The 15,533-nt window shown below is 41.6% G+C and overlaps 1 protein-coding gene across 1 annotated transcript; it reads left to right on the top strand.

Moving 5' to 3' along the window:
• The first annotated feature begins 2,581 nt into the window (after positions 1–2,581).
• Positions 2,582–13,808, top strand: RBM22 (RNA binding motif protein 22). The gene is made up of 11 exons (XM_006863887.1): positions 2,582–2,635; positions 3,027–3,080; positions 5,858–5,887; positions 6,894–7,026; positions 8,531–8,631; positions 8,728–8,900; positions 10,083–10,283; positions 11,516–11,680; positions 12,451–12,539; positions 12,728–12,859; positions 13,678–13,808. The coding sequence occupies exons 1-11, from the start codon at positions 2,582–2,584 to the stop codon at positions 13,806–13,808; spliced, it is 1,263 nt and encodes a 420-aa protein (XP_006863949.1).
• Positions 13,809–15,533: the final 1,725 nt, after the last annotated feature.

Below are 15,533 nucleotides of genomic sequence, written 5' to 3'. Positions count from 1 at the left end.
GGAGAGGTGATGGCATGAAGAAATAGAGCAGCTGAGAACTCGAGACTCATGGAAAGAGAAAGGCTGTGTGCTGGCAGCCAGGAGGCTGGCTTGAGAAACAGGCCCTTTGATTGTTTAAACAATTACATATTCCTGCATGTTTTTGTGTACATTAAAAAAAAAAAGGTGGGGGGAGTGAATAGAGGTAAATACTGTTAACTGATAGCACATGAAGGAGGTTGCAATCATGGAGTTTAGTTTTCTTCAGCTTCAGCCTGAACTTTCATAGGAACAACTGATGGCCTGTTTCACAGTCATTGACTGATGATACTGAGCTTCTCTATTATCTCTTCCCACAGATATAGTCAGTTTGATTCCTGTGTACTCTAACTGGTAAGGTCGAGGTGTATAGTCACCTTTTATTTTCCTGAAGAAAAAAAAAAGGTATTTGCAATTAATAAGTCATTGGTCTTGCATAATTCTGTCATGCAATCTCCAGCATTGTTTCTGTCACCAAGGTCATATTTTCTAAGGAGCTCTGGTAGCGTAGTGGTTACAAATCAGGATGCTAACGTCAAAGTCAGCAGTTCGAAACTACCAGCTGCTTTGCAGGAGAAAGATGAGGCTTTCTACTCCTGTAAAGATTTGCAGCCTCAGAAACCCTGTGCAGGGTCACTATGAATCAGAACCGACTCCACGGTACTTAACAACAACAACAATCCTTCTTCTTTAAGGGGGTCCTGGTAGTGTAGTGGATTATGAGCTGGGCTACTCACCGCAAGGTCAGTAGTGTGACTCTATCAGTCACTCTGTCGGGGACAAGATGAATCTTTCTGTTCCCATAAGGATTTATAACCTTGAAAACCCTATTACGGGGTCGTTATGAGTTGGAACCAACTTGTTGGCACACCACTACCAGCACCGATGCTTTCTGTTTGTTTCCCACTTTCACATTCCAGTCACCAGTAATTATGGATGCATCCTGATTGCATGTTTGATCAATTTCAGATTAAAGAATTTGGTAGAATTCTTCATCACCATTGTTTGGTTTTTTTCCATCACCATTGGTTTTGTTTGTTGTTTTAACATGTTGTTAAATAGGTTCCAACCCATTGTGACCCTGTATAGGGTTTCTAAGGAGCAGCTGGTGAATTTGAACCACCAACCTTAAAATTCAAACCAGCCTTGAGGTTGGGTGCTTATCCTACAGTGCTACACAAGGTGGTTGCATAATTTTTAATAATGGTAGTATTACCTGGTCTTCCTTGTAGGCATATGGATATTATCAGATCACAGACAGCACTATACTTCAATATACATCTTGAAATGCTTTTTGATGATAGATGCGATGCCATTCCTCTTCAATTTTTTATTCCCAGCATAATAAACTGTGATTGTCTGAGGCAAAATGGTCAGTCTCAGTCCATTTCAGTTCATTAATGCCAATGATATCAATATGTGTTCCACTTAATTTTTGATAACTTCCAATATTCCTAGATTTTTATACTTCAGGCATTCCACATTCGATGATTAATGGATGTTTGCAGCTGTTTCTTCTTATTTTAAGTTGTGTCCCATTAACAAATGAAGGTTCAGAAAGCTTTAAGCCATCCAAGTCATTAAGGTCAACTCTGCTTTGAGGACACCGCAGCTTTTCCTCTGTTGTATTTTGAGTTCCTGCCAATCTGAGGGGCTCATCTTCCACCACTATATCTTGACAATGTTCTGTTGCTATTCTTAACATTTGGTCTGCCTATTCTTCCTAGTGTGTTTTAGTTTGGAAGCTCCCCCAAAACCAGTCTGTCATGGCTACCCTACTATTTAAAATACCCATGGCATAGCTTCCAGCAGCACATAAACCACCACACAAGCCATGACAAACTGACAAATGAGTGGTTGTGAGGGTATATAGTATATTGCAAATGATCAGAGAAAATTTGAATACAGACTAATGTCACAGAGAATAGAAGGCTGTGCATGTGTATTTGGAGCTAAAGGTGAACGTGTTCATATTTTTTTTCATGAAGGGTTATAGTATGAGAAATATATATATCTAAGGAGCTCTGGTAGTGTAGTGGTTATGAATCGGGCTGCGAACCTTAAGGTCAGCGGTTCGAAACTACCAGTCGCTCCGCGGGAGAAAGATGAGGCTTTCTACTCCCGTAAAGATTTACACTCTCGGAAACCCTGTACAGGGTCGCTATGGGTCGGAACCGACTTGAAGGCACTTAACAACAACAAGAAGGCAAGGAATAGTGGAAAGTTTGTTTAAAATCTATTACTTGTTCTTTTATTCTTTCACTTAGTTTTTAAATAGGCCAGTTGTACTTGTGGCTGCTCTTCACTCCAAATAGGAACAAACTCTACGCCACACAGAGAGACCCACAGAGCAGCATCACTGTTCGCTATATGAGAACACCAATTGTTAGTGAAGAAATTCTGAAAGCAGGCGACGTCATGACGCACAAGGCCCGCCCCGGAGGGCGCACTAGACGCAGAAATAAGACGTAGACAGGCCGGGAGCCTGCCTCTGGGCCCGACGGGATTGTGGCGGTCCTCTCTTCCTACTCGGAAGCCACCGCTGCTCCCGGACGCGCTCAAGATGGCTACCTCTCTGGGTTCCAACACCTACAACAGGCAGAACTGGGAGGATGCGGTGAGTGTGCCCGCTGGAAAGAGACGGAAGGAGGTGGCGAAACTGGCCTTCACGAGGGCGGGCAGGGCGAGGCTGCCGAGTGCCCGAGAGAATTCCGGGCAGGAGCGAGCGCCGCGGCCTAACCTGGCTGGAGCAGAAGGCTTAGCCGCTCCGGGGTCTGTGTTCACTCCATCCCTGCTCACACCAACCTTTCGAGTGGGTTTTTTTGTTTTTGCTCTTGCCGACTGCCGGAAGTGCAGACAGCGCCCCCTCCCTCAGCCGGACGCGCGCTGAACTTTGGGTTCCTGCCCGGCCTCCCACCCCTCATCCCCGTTCCCCGACCCCACGAGTGGGGCAGAGGTGGCAGGGTCTTCGGAATTTGGTCTTCAACCAGATTTCCCATTTTCACCAGGACTTCCCCATTCTGTGCCAGACGTGTCTTGGAGAAAACCCATATATCCGAATGGTGAGTGGACGCTTCTTAATTGCAAAGAAGTCATGCATATCATTTCATTTTGGTACTCAGCAGCAGTGCTGTGATGTAGGAGTCAACCGAATAGCTAATTTTTGTTGAGCATTTACCGATGAGGTAGATCTATTAATGTGAAGCATGTTTTTTGACATAGCAAATAGGGGTAGAGGTGGAATTTAAAATAAAATATTCTGACTCCAGAGACCTCAGCAGGTTAGGAGGAAAACTAGTACTAGAATCTCGGTTCCCTGATTCCCAGTCAAATGCATTTGTTTGCATAGCACCAGTGTTTTCTCTGTTGTATGTGGATGTGGGTCTTGAGAGTGGGGAGTGGAGCATGGCATTGTTGTTGTTAAGTGCCATCCAGTCGGTTCTGACTCACAGCCACCCTGTACCGGGTTTGCAAGGAGTACCTGGTGAGGTAGGTCCTGTGCATTATCCTGCTGCGCCACAGGACTCCAGCACAGCATTACTGTCCTTAAAACTCAGGGTGAAATTAGTATCAGTTAACAATTAATATTTGGAATCCTGGTAGGATAAGTACTGGACTGCTTATCACAAGGTAGCTGGTTCAAACCTACCAGCTCCTCTTCAGAAACCCTATACAGGGTCTCTGTGAGTCAGAACTGACTCTGGCACTTAACAAGTAACAACTAGACTAGGACTAAGTTATTGTATTGTGATCCATCTCATATAACGTGTTGATGCTCAAGATGTTTGAAGAGCATATGGGAGCATATTTTCTAGATACAGGGCATCAGCACAGGGTGAGTCTATAGTAATTGCCTTCTGACTAAACTTGTAAAATGGGCAGGCCGTGGCCGAATCCTACCTCATTTTGGGGATCCTGAAAACCGTTAGGAATTTTGGTTCTTAGTAGAGAACTTTGAAGCCGGCAATGATTCTTAAGAGTTGTGGCTGTGGAAATAACATGCTCTCACCTGGAATCCTGGTGTGGCATTGCCAAATAAGCATTTGACCACAGCAGTTCAAATTCACCAGCCGCTCCTTGGAAACACTATATGGGGTCTCTATGAATCAGAAATTTGGAAGATAACTATCTGGCCGACTGATTAGAAGAGATTCATATTTGTGCCCATTCCAAAGAGAGGTGGCCCAACGGAATGCGGAAATCATCAGACTATCTCTTTGATACCCTATGTGAGTAAAGTTTTGCTAAAGGTAATACAGAAATGGCTACAATCATACATTGACAGAGAATGTCCAGAGGTTCAAGCCAGATTCAGAAGAGGCGTGGAATAAGGGATATCATTGCTGATGTCCGATGGAGCTTGGCTAAAAGCAGCGAATATCAGAAAGATGTTTACCTGTGCTTTATTGACTACGCAAAGGCTTTTGATTGTGTGGATTATGACAAGCTATGGACAACATTGAGAAGTATGAGTATTCCAGAATACTTAATAGTGCTCATGAGGAATCTGTACCTGGACCAAGGGGCAGTTGTTCGAACAGAACATGGGAACACTGAATGGTTTAAAATTAAGAAAGGTGTGCGACAAGGTTGTATTCTTTCACCATACTTATTCAACCTGTATGCTGAGCAAATATTTCGAGAAGCTGGGTTACAGGAAGAAAAATGTGACATCCGGATTGGAGGAAGACTCAGTAACAACTTGCGATATGCAGATGATACAGCCTTGCTTGCTGAAAGTGAAGAGGACTTAAACCATTTACTGATGAAGATCAAAGAACACAGCCTTCGGTATGGATTGCATGTCAATGTAAAGAAAACAAAAATCCTCACCACTGGACCAATAAACAACATTCTTATCAATGGAGAAAAGATTGAAATTGTCAAGGACTTCATTCTTCTTCAATCAACTATCAACACTCACGGAAGCAACAGTCAAGAAATCAAACGATGTGTTGCATTAAGCAAATCTGCTGCACAAGACCATTTTAAAGTGTTGAAGAGCAAAGATGTCAGCTTGAGGACTAAGGTGCTGTCTGACCCAAGCCATGGTATTTTCAGTAACCTCATATGCATGTGAAAGCTGGACAGTGATTAAGGAAGACCATAGAAGAATTGATGCCTTTGAGTTATGGTGTTGGAGGAGAATATTGAAAGTGCCATGGACTGCCAAAAGAACCAATAGATCCGTTTTGGAAGAAGTGCAGCCAGAATGCTCCTTAGGGGCCAAGATGGCCAAACTTCGTCTCTCATACTTTGGACATATTGTCAGGAGGGACCAGTCGCTGGAGGATATCATGTTTAGTAAGGTGGAGGGTCAGAGAAAAAGAGGAAGACCCCCAACGACATGGATTGGCCAAGTGGCAGCATCGATGGACTCAAGTGTGGCAATAGTAGTGAGGTTGGCCCAGGATCGGTCAGTGTTTCGTTCTGCTGTGCATAAGGTCGCTATGGGTCGGTACCGACTTGATGGCACCTAACAACAACAATATGAATCAGAACCAACTCCATAGCACTTAACAGCACCAGCAACACCTGGCATTAGATCCATAAGACTCTTGTGAGATTATAACACTTAGGTGACTAAATTATGAAGGGCTTCAGAAAGTTCATGGGAACATTTTGTTATCTTTTAATGTCATTTTTAGTTGAACTTTTTTGAAGCCTCTTCCTTTATCATTAGCCTACCCTCAAAAGGATTTTATTTCTCCTTTAGGATACCAGGGATATATCGACACATTTTTGGTTCCGTATTTAGGGAAGAAGTAGCCAAATTAGATGGTCTTTTTTTTTTTTTTTTCTGTTAATGTCACTTCTTTTTTATACTTTTGTATTTCAGACCAAAGAAAAGTACGGGAAGGAATGCAAAGTAAGTATGCCTATTAAAGAGTAATAATTTTACTTTAATTTCCTTTCTATTCCAAATTTGCCTTCCATATGCTCAAATAAAAGTAAATGAAGGAACCCTGGTGATGCAACAGTTAAGCATTCGGCTGCTAACTGAAAGGTTGGTACTTTGAACTCATACAAAGGCTCTGTGGGAGAAATGACCCCGTGATCTGCTCCTAAAAGGTTACAGTCTAGGAAACTGTGTGGTGGTTCTATACTAGGCAGTCCTATAGGGCTGCTCTGTGTTGTAACAAAGGAGCCCTGTGGTACAGTGTGTTAGGCGTTGGGCTTGTAGCCAGAAGATCAGTAGTTTCAACCCACCATCTGCTCTGAGGGAGAAAAGTCGAGATTTCCAGCCTATGGAGAAGTACACAGCTTTACTGTGAGTTGGAATCAACTTGACAGAAGAAGCATAGTTATGAGTTGGAATCACCTCAGGGACACATGGCGATAACAAAACAGTGCTACTGTTTGTTTTCATGTATCATGTATGTGCTCACTGACTGTTAGCTGTTTATTGCAGGAGCTAAGAAATCTCCTCTGATGTCCCGGTTATTAACGTAGTGTCTTGGACGGGTTTTGAAGCCCCTGAGTTTATACCCCAAACACTGTATGATTATGTAAATTTTAGCTGAGGAGGGGGAGGTTATAGCTGTCTTAAGATTCTTAGAGGAAAGTATATGACACTCTCCCACTCCCCTTCTGTCCCTCAAATAGTTAAAGATCAGATTATTAATGGTCATTATCTCTAGGGTAGGGAGACCTTTTGAGTATTTCATTTCTGTTGTATGAATTTTGTAACAACTAGGAAAGGACATTGTAAATAGGATAGAGCATCAGATAACATTCAGTCTGGTAAGATGATTGCTAAGGTCTCTTCTAAATTCAGAAATCTGTTCTTCAAATTCTCTGTTACTAAATCCCCTGAATTGATTGCCCCGGTCAGGGCCATTAATACCTTCTGGCTTTTTTGCTTTGTGTTTCAGATCTGTGCCAGACCATTCACAGTGTTCCGCTGGTGCCCTGGGGTCCGTATGCGTTTCAAGAAGACTGAAGTATGCCAAACCTGCAGTAAATTAAAGAATGTCTGTCAGACCTGCCTCTTGGACCTAGAATACGGTATATTTGCCCAGTCAGATAGATCTGCAAATATTGAGACAGAAGTGCCCTAGGCAACAAGCCAGTCTTTTTGTCTCCCACTTCTCACCCTATCTCTGGTCCTGACCCAATTTTGCACTGTGGTCTGCTTTTCTCAGGAAGAGAACATGCTAAGCCATTCTTAGAACATAAGAAAATGAGAATCGTCCTAACCTTCCCCATATATGTGAGGGGCTTTTAAAAAGTGAATGGAAAAATTTCATTACCTTTTTTTTTTTTTCCATTATCTTTTAATTCCATTGTTTCATTAACTTTTGGAAGTCTCCTGGTATGTTTGTACAGACAGTGAGGTTAAAAAGTATTGATTCCATGATAGATAATTTCTTTCCGTTGGGCTTCTTTTTAGATCCAAAGTTTTTCCCCATTATCCTAAACTGGAAGTTCATAGACTAATTCTGTTTTATATTTTTATATAAGCTGTGTTGTTAGGGTTATATTATTATATTGCTAAAGTTTCAAACCGTAGGAGAAAAATGAGACTTTCTGCTCTCGCTAAGTTTTACAGCCTCAGAAACCCCTATGCAGGGTCGCTATGAGTCAGAACTGACTTGATGGTACTTAACAACAAAGTTTCAAAATAATAGTTTTGGAGAGTGTTTCTATTTATAAAACAGTGGTTAATTTTGTTTATAAAAGAATAATAGTTATTCAACAAGGGTTTTTGGTGCATATCAGAATGAAAGAGGTATTGTAAGTTGTTAATGAGAATCTTGCTACATAGTTTTAATATTTACATATTTATTAAAAAGCTGTTCTGATTCTTGAATAGAATGACTCTTAAATGACTGTTATTGTGGTACTAGCATAACAACAATTGTGGGGACGGAGCAGGACCGGGCAGTGTTTCGTTCCATTGCGCATAGGGTTGCTATGAGTCAGAACCAACTCGATGGCACCTAACCATAACAGTCTAAAAACAAACTCAGTTTTATGTTTTTAGCTTATGTTTAAATCTTACATTACAATTGAGATACATTATTAATTTACAGATTAAATTTAATATAGTCAAAGCTTTTCTAAAACATTCTTTTCCTCAAATATAATGACAGCTTAGGAATTTGGGTCATTTCTTAGAACGCTCTGTAGCTGTGTGAGACTGATGGTGCTAAGACAGTGAATGAGAATGTCAGGAAGCCTCTGTTACCAGATAGGGTGTGGGGAGAGGAAGGAGAGTGATGGATCGTTGGTCTGCAGAGTCAGCACAGTAACTCCCCAGGTTATGAGCATCCTTCATCACAGTCACCTTTACACACTGCAGTGCAGCCTTTAAATCATTGAAAAAAGGCTGTGATCCTTTTCTTACATTAAAGTAAGGCCAAATAACTGTTTGCACCTCTTCCAAGGTACTTATAAATTCGACTTGAAGTTGCACTTAGGAATGCATCTCGTTCAAAATCTAGGGTCAGCCTGTATAAAAATGCTTAAAATAGTCCTGTATTTTATTCCCTCCTTTCTTTTTCACCAGGCTTGCCCATCCAGGTTCGTGATGCGGGATTGTCTTTTAAGGATGACATGCCAAAGTCAGATGTCAACAAGGAATACTATACGCAGAACATGGAGAGAGAGGTGTGCTGCTACTTTCTTGATACAGTTTTATGTTTGATACAAGAATCCTAGTGAAGTGACACAGCCTCACCTTTGGAATGTATTGTTTCTCTGTAGATTTCTAACTCTGACGGGACACGGCCAGTTGGCATGTTGGGGAAAGCTACATCCACTAGTGATATGCTGCTCAAACTGGCCCGGACCACACCCTACTACAAAAGGAACCGACCCCATATTTGCTCCTTCTGGGTGAAAGGAGAGTGCAAGAGAGGAGAGGAGTGTCCCTACAGGCAAGAGCTGAACTACCTTCTCCGTGTTTGCTTTCAGATGCTTGATCATCCAGCAAGTGGAAGATGCTCATTTCCACTATTTTCAGCTTTAAAATCATACAGCTAGTTTGTTGTATCTCATGTCTTGGAACTGCTTTGTTTAGAAGAGTTGAGTGATTTATAGTGTCTTATAACTGAGCCTTGGAAACTAAGTTGCTGTGCATAGAATACGGATGTTGACTTTAGAAGTTTCTACCTCAAACATACGGCTTCACTGTCATGGTGTACATGATTGGAATCCCAATGTATATTAAAAAAATAATAATAACACATACCTACTGTCGTCAAGTTGATTCCGACTCATAGCAACCTGTATGGTTTCCAAACTGCCTGATCCTTCTCCTATGGAGTGGCTGGTGGCTTTGAGCTGCCGACCTTATGGTTAGCAGTCCAGGGCTTATCCTAAAATACCATCAAGGCTCCATAAAGGGTATGTAAATTTGTATCAGTCAAGACTACCAAGCTGCTGGAGTGGGATTTCATAACTTGGGGGTTGGTAAACACTCCCCCTGGCTCCCCAACACAGACACACATTATATATGCCTTTTTCTAGGGCTAGGTGTATGGCTTTAAACAGATTCTTGGTGGAATGCAAGACCTCAAATTCATTAAGAAACACTGACCTAAAAACGGTAATAATTTTTTCTCTTTAGTTTTGGGGTGCCTTAGACTAAAAGAAGGAGTATGGTGGCTCCATACGATAAGCACTGGACTCCAAACCACAAGTTCTGTGGTTTGAACCCACTAGCAGCTCCACAGGAGAAAGATGAGGCTTTTTGTTTCCTCTTAAGATTTAAAGCCTTGGAAGCCCTATAAAGGGTCACTGTGACCCTTTGACGGCACTGAGCAACAATACCACAAGCATTTTTTTCATATGGATACTCTGGCACCCTAGACAATTGTTTAAATGACTTCTTGTTAAGTGTGGTCGAGTCAGTTCTGACCCAGAAGTCCTTGTATGATATTTGGGTAGTAACTGTGTAACTCTTTTGATCTATTTCAGTATGACGTGGTCTCTAATTCAAAAGTCTTTTCAGGGTATGAATTTGTGGCTTTAAAAGTGAAGCTACTATTGGATGATGAGTGTTTTAAAAACTTTTTCCTTTTATCTCACTTGTATGCATGTTTTCCTCTGATTCCTAGACATGAGAAGCCTACAGACCCAGATGACCCACTTGCTGATCAGAATATCAAAGACAGATATTACGGCATCAACGACCCTGTGGCAGATAAGCTTCTAAAGCGGGCGTCAACAATGCCTCGTCTGGACCCACCAGAGGACAAGACTATCACCACACTATATGTTGGTGGGCTTGGCGATACCATTACTGAGACAGACCTAAGGTTTGTGGGTATAATTTTATGAGCTCTTTCAGCTTTTAATGGCCTTGGGATACTTTATTGGTAAAAACACAGGCGAGCATGTGTTTGTTTTATAATTCTATACAGAGTACGTTTTTCTGTAACCACTATAGTTTTATCATGCTGACTAAAATCTTTATAAAATTGTTATGTATATTGTCAGAGTAGAAATCAACAGTGCTTACTCCATCCATGCATATGTAATATGTACTTGGGGTTCTATTTGGCCTAATAACCAGTAGAATTTTTAAAGGATGGGTCGTGTCTAAGCATGGTTAATTATGCAGAGAACAGGGAGCTTTGAGATTATGAAACTTGTAGTTTAAATGGTGCTTTTCAAAGAGACTGGTGTTGTCTAAATTTGTGTTATGTTTAGACAGACATCTGCACAGATACTGGTGGAAATTACGTCTATTAAAGTAGTCCTGGTGTGGCGCCATAGGATAAGCACTCAACCTCAAGGTCGGTTTGAACCGCAAGGTTGGCGGTTCAAGCTCACCAGCTGCTCTTCGGAAACCCTGTGCAGGGTTGCTATGAGTTGGAACTGACTCAACAGCACTTTAACAGCAAAGAGATAAAGTTAAAACTGTCCTCAGTAGCCTGTCTTCATTAAACCCTGGCTAACTGAACTGGCTGACCCATGGATCAGGAGACCTTTAATAATTGATCATATAGTAAATATTTTAGACTTGTAGGCCATATACAGTTTCTGTCATATTCTTTATCTTTCTTTTTAATGTTTTACAACCCTTTAAAATGTTAACATTCTTGGCCCGTGGGCGTTTTCTAACCGCTGATAGAGGGCATAGGGTTTAGGAACCAATTGGAGCTTCCTTTCCTCCATGTGAAAACTCCTGAGGTGTTTAGCAACCTCTGTTCAGGCTCATGATTTTCTTTTCTTCTCTCAGTGGACAGCACCAAGATTAGGGCAAAGCAGCCAGGCAGGAAGGTGCCCTGGTGGTGCTGATGTTAAGAAACTGCTGCCAGTGGCTCCTAGGGAGATAGATGGAGATTTATATAGCCTTAGAAACCTGTGGGGTTGCTGTGAGGCACAAAAGTGACTTTTGTGACTTTAGTTTGTGATTTTAATTAGGCAAGTAACTGAGGCCCACCTGCCTAGTGGTGAGTCAGGGAAGGAGTTAATAATCATTTGTGATCTTTTGGAGTATCTGTATGTAATGGAGTCATGTTTTTCTCTGGCTGCATCTTTTCAGAAATCATTTCTACCAGTTTGGAGAGATCCGGACGATCACTGTTGTGCAGAGACAGCAGTGTGCTTTCATTCAGTTTGCCACAAGACAGGCTGCTGAAGTAGCTGCTGAAAAGTCCTTTAATAAGTTGATTGTCAATGGCCGCCGACTCAACGTGAAATGGGGAAGGTGAGACTTAGACGACTTCAAAGTACCTCTGTGGAGATTTTCAGGAAACTTCCATTATCTGGTGTGGCGCTATAGGATAAGCACTGAACTTCTAACCAAAAGCTTGGCTGTTCAAACCCACCAACTGCTCATCAGAAACCCTATAGGGTCAGAACTGACTTGATGGCACTTAACAACAAGAAGTAAGCTTTTAACAAATAGGCTTAAAGAATAGGCTCTTTAAAGAGAATTACCTTTTCAGTCTCTGTCTTGCACTTCATTCCTAGGGATATTAGGGTTACAGGCCAAGTATGAGGCCAGGAAACGGGAAGTAGATTTGAGTGCTACAAATGAATCATACTGAGATTCTGCCCTGCAGAGATTGATTGTCTAGTGGAGACAGTAAAATAAAGTTTAAAATTAATTTAACTTTGAAAGTGATTATTGCATAAAAAGACACTGGTAAAATGCCCTGAAAGTTCAAAGGGGAAATGAGTTTCCAGGTTGGAACCTGGGAGAAGAATCATTGATATCAGCTCCCCTTCTGGAGGACTTTGTATGTGCTAAGCACGGTCCTCACAACAATTTTAGCAGGTTGGTTGGAAGCCTTGTCTTTCTGTCTTCAAAATCTTTGCTCTTGTTTACTCTGCAGTGTAACATTTATGGGGAAAGAGAGTTTAGTGAAGAGGAAGCAAAAAGTGAAGGAACTTCGTTTGTGTGCAGAACCGCAAAAGCAGAGGTTTGAGATGAAGGCGGATAAAGTGCTGATAATATGTGTCTGTGTCTTCCAGATCCCAAGCAGCCAGAGGCAAAGAAAAAGAGAAGGATGGAACCACAGACTCTGGAATCAAACTGGAACCTGTCCCAGGACTGCCAGGAGGTGAGTGCAGACTTCCTACCAGCCCTGTAGCTTGCTGCCCTCAGGTGTTCCGTGTGTCCTGAAGTTCCTCTGTTGGATGAGGTGTTGAACTGCCTCCTCCAGCAGGATGTGGGAGGATCTAAAAGTGGGTGGAAACAGTGGTGCATAATTGTATTCCTTGTTACACTTGGCTGTTTTCTCTCCTCCAGCTCTGCCTCCTCCCCCTGCAGCAGAAGAAGAAGCCTCTGCCAACTACTTTAACCTACCTCCCAGTGGTCCTCCAGCCGTGGTCAACATCACCCTGCCTCCACCCCCCGGCATTGCTCCACCCCCTCCCCCAGGTAACGTTCATCTTCCTTCTTAGTAAATAAATAGGATTTCCTGAACCCTGAGAAAGGCTTATGAAAGTTTATGTTCTACCCGTCAAGTCTAACCACTCTAAATTCTTTGTGTTTGCCCTGTAGAAGCCTGCAAGTAAAACTAGTTTGTGTTAACATTTCTGATTGTTTTTTCACGTGACCTTTCCAGAGATCCAAGTATATGTCTAATCAGAGCAGAAGTTAGTAGACTGCAGTCATCTATTAGAGATTTGTACCCTGTTCTCAATTAGACCCAAACTGATGGCCGTAGAGCACTCTTACCCGAAGTGTGAGAAGTGGACATGACACTTCACCTTCTTCAGGGAAGTCTGATTACACACACACACACACACAAAGTATCCGATGAAGCAGACAGTGTGCTTGGTATTGAGTTAATGTTTTGACTCATACTCTTTATTTTGTTGGTGACCAGTGCTGAAGAGTTCAAGACTGGCATGTTGGGTAGTGTGCCTAGAGAATGTCAGTGACAGAGTTAACCATGTAAATCCATCACAGGTAGCCAGTTCTCGTGTGCATCAGAGCAGGGCTCAGAAAGCAGGTTAACAGCTATATCGAGTCCTGTGGAGTTTTGTTTGTTGTTCTTTTTTAACTTGAATTCAGGGAATGGTCTCCAAAACCAAGGGGTAATACAGGTAGAGACACCAGTACAATTCTTGTGAACTACTGTTTTCTTCCTTGTCAGCATTATATATGTGGTTTTGACCTTCAGAAGATCTCAAGATGTCAAATATTGCCAAGAGAACAGTAAACCTGACAGATTTGTTCTCTCCCATCTGCAGGTTTTGGGCCACACATGTTCCACCCAATGGGACCACCCCCTCCTTTCATGAGGGCTCCAGGACCAATCCACTATCCTTCTCAGGACCCTCAGAGGATGGGAGCCCACGCTGGGAAACACAGCAGTCCCTAGCACATTGTCACCACTCTACAGGAAAAAGGGTGCCTGAAAATCCCACTAAGAGAATCTTGGAATAAATATATTTTTTTCCTCCTCCATAGTTTCCATGGTAGCTGAATGTGTGCAGATGTGGGCAGTCAGAGAACTACAGCCATGCTTCCCTTCATATGTTCAAAGGACTGATGGACCTCAATCAGCTGCCATTAACACATCTGGTTACTGCTATAAGGTTACTAATAAAACCTAATGGCTGTTCCCTTTCCCTATCTTGGGGACAAGTGACTGGCAAATTAGAATGTCTAACAGAGTTCCCATCCCTACAACATGTTCATTTTGTATGGTTTTTTTTTTTGTTTGTTTGTTTTTTTAAGGGAGGGGGTACAAACGGGGTAGAGACTTGACCTGCAGTAAATAACTTTTGACCATTTTTATGTCCATTTGGGTATTTTCATTTGTATCATCTAAAAAAGATTCCTAGCACTAATCATTGTAGTGGTATGAGTGTGATTAACTCTTCAGAAGTCACACCCAGCACGGCCCAGATCTTTCTTTTTCTCATTTTGTACTAAAGGAATCTGGCTGATAGTTTTACTTCTTTACACCACCAAGAAGAACAAAGACAAAATTACTTTCGATTCCTCTCAGTTACATGGAAATGCAAACTTCATGGAACTAGGTATCACTGAACAAACTTCGTGTCTGGATTGAAATTATTTTCAAGAACTTCCTGTAAAACACATTAACTGTAAATGAAAATCCTGGGAGGAATGTGTTTGAGAGGAAGACTTGGCTGCCAGCTGGAACCCCGATCCTAGCATTCACCTTCCTGTGTCTTCAGCATCTCACTTCAGTCTTTGCTGCCGGGCAGAGGACGATCGGTTTGGTCTTAGAATGTTTGGCTATAACTGAATTGTAGAGGGTAAAGGAAATGTGATGTGTTTTGTTTTTAAAATAATTAAAACGGGTCAATTTTCCAAATGTTGTCATTAATTTATTTCTAGATTTTTATTTTCTTTTTTCTTGGGTAGCTGAACCTAGTGAGTGAAGTGGAAGTTGGAAACAAGTTGTCTGTAAATGTGAATGTTTTAGACAGTTTTACTTGTGTTCATTCCAGGCCTGTTTAGTACTCTCACATCAGAGGTTTGTGAGATTAAGAGAATACACAGAAGACACTTAACACGTGGTGCTTATAAATTGGTAGCTTGAAGTCATTTTGAAAAGAACAGGCAAAATTTGCTACAAATCCATTTTTCCTGAAATGTATATTTGATACATGTCACTTTTCCCTAAAATGTATACTTGAGAAATGTCCAGGTCCTGCATGTCACCCTGTTTAGGTTTGGAGAGCTTTTGGAGGGTTTGTTTTCCTCTACCAGGCTTCACACCCCATCCCTTTTCTTTTTTTTAAATTAAGCTAGGAGCACTTAGAAAATTTCATTTTATTTGTAGTATTATCAATTGTGAAGCAATGTGGAGTACTTCAAGCATGTTTACACCCTTTCTAGTTTGTTTGGTTTTCTTTTTGTTTGGTTTGAGAGGGTTTTGTTTTGTGTATTTTGGGGCATGTAAAAGATTTGTAACCAATATATCTAAAAGGCATATGTGATTCCTGATGTCTAGCTTTTTAATTGCTAAGTTCAGTGATCTTCCATGTATATAACTATTCAACTGTATACTCTTGCCTTGCCTTTTTGAGAAAGAGGACATTCTAATTTTTGTGTACTAATTATGGATTTA

Source organism: Chrysochloris asiatica, unplaced genomic scaffold, assembly GCF_000296735.1.
Source record: "Chrysochloris asiatica unplaced genomic scaffold, ChrAsi1.0 scaffold00057, whole genome shotgun sequence".
Taxonomy (NCBI): Eukaryota; Metazoa; Chordata; class Mammalia; order Afrosoricida; family Chrysochloridae; genus Chrysochloris; species Chrysochloris asiatica.
Note: the sequence above shows the minus strand (reverse complement) of the source record. Positions and strands in the feature narration are given on the sequence as shown.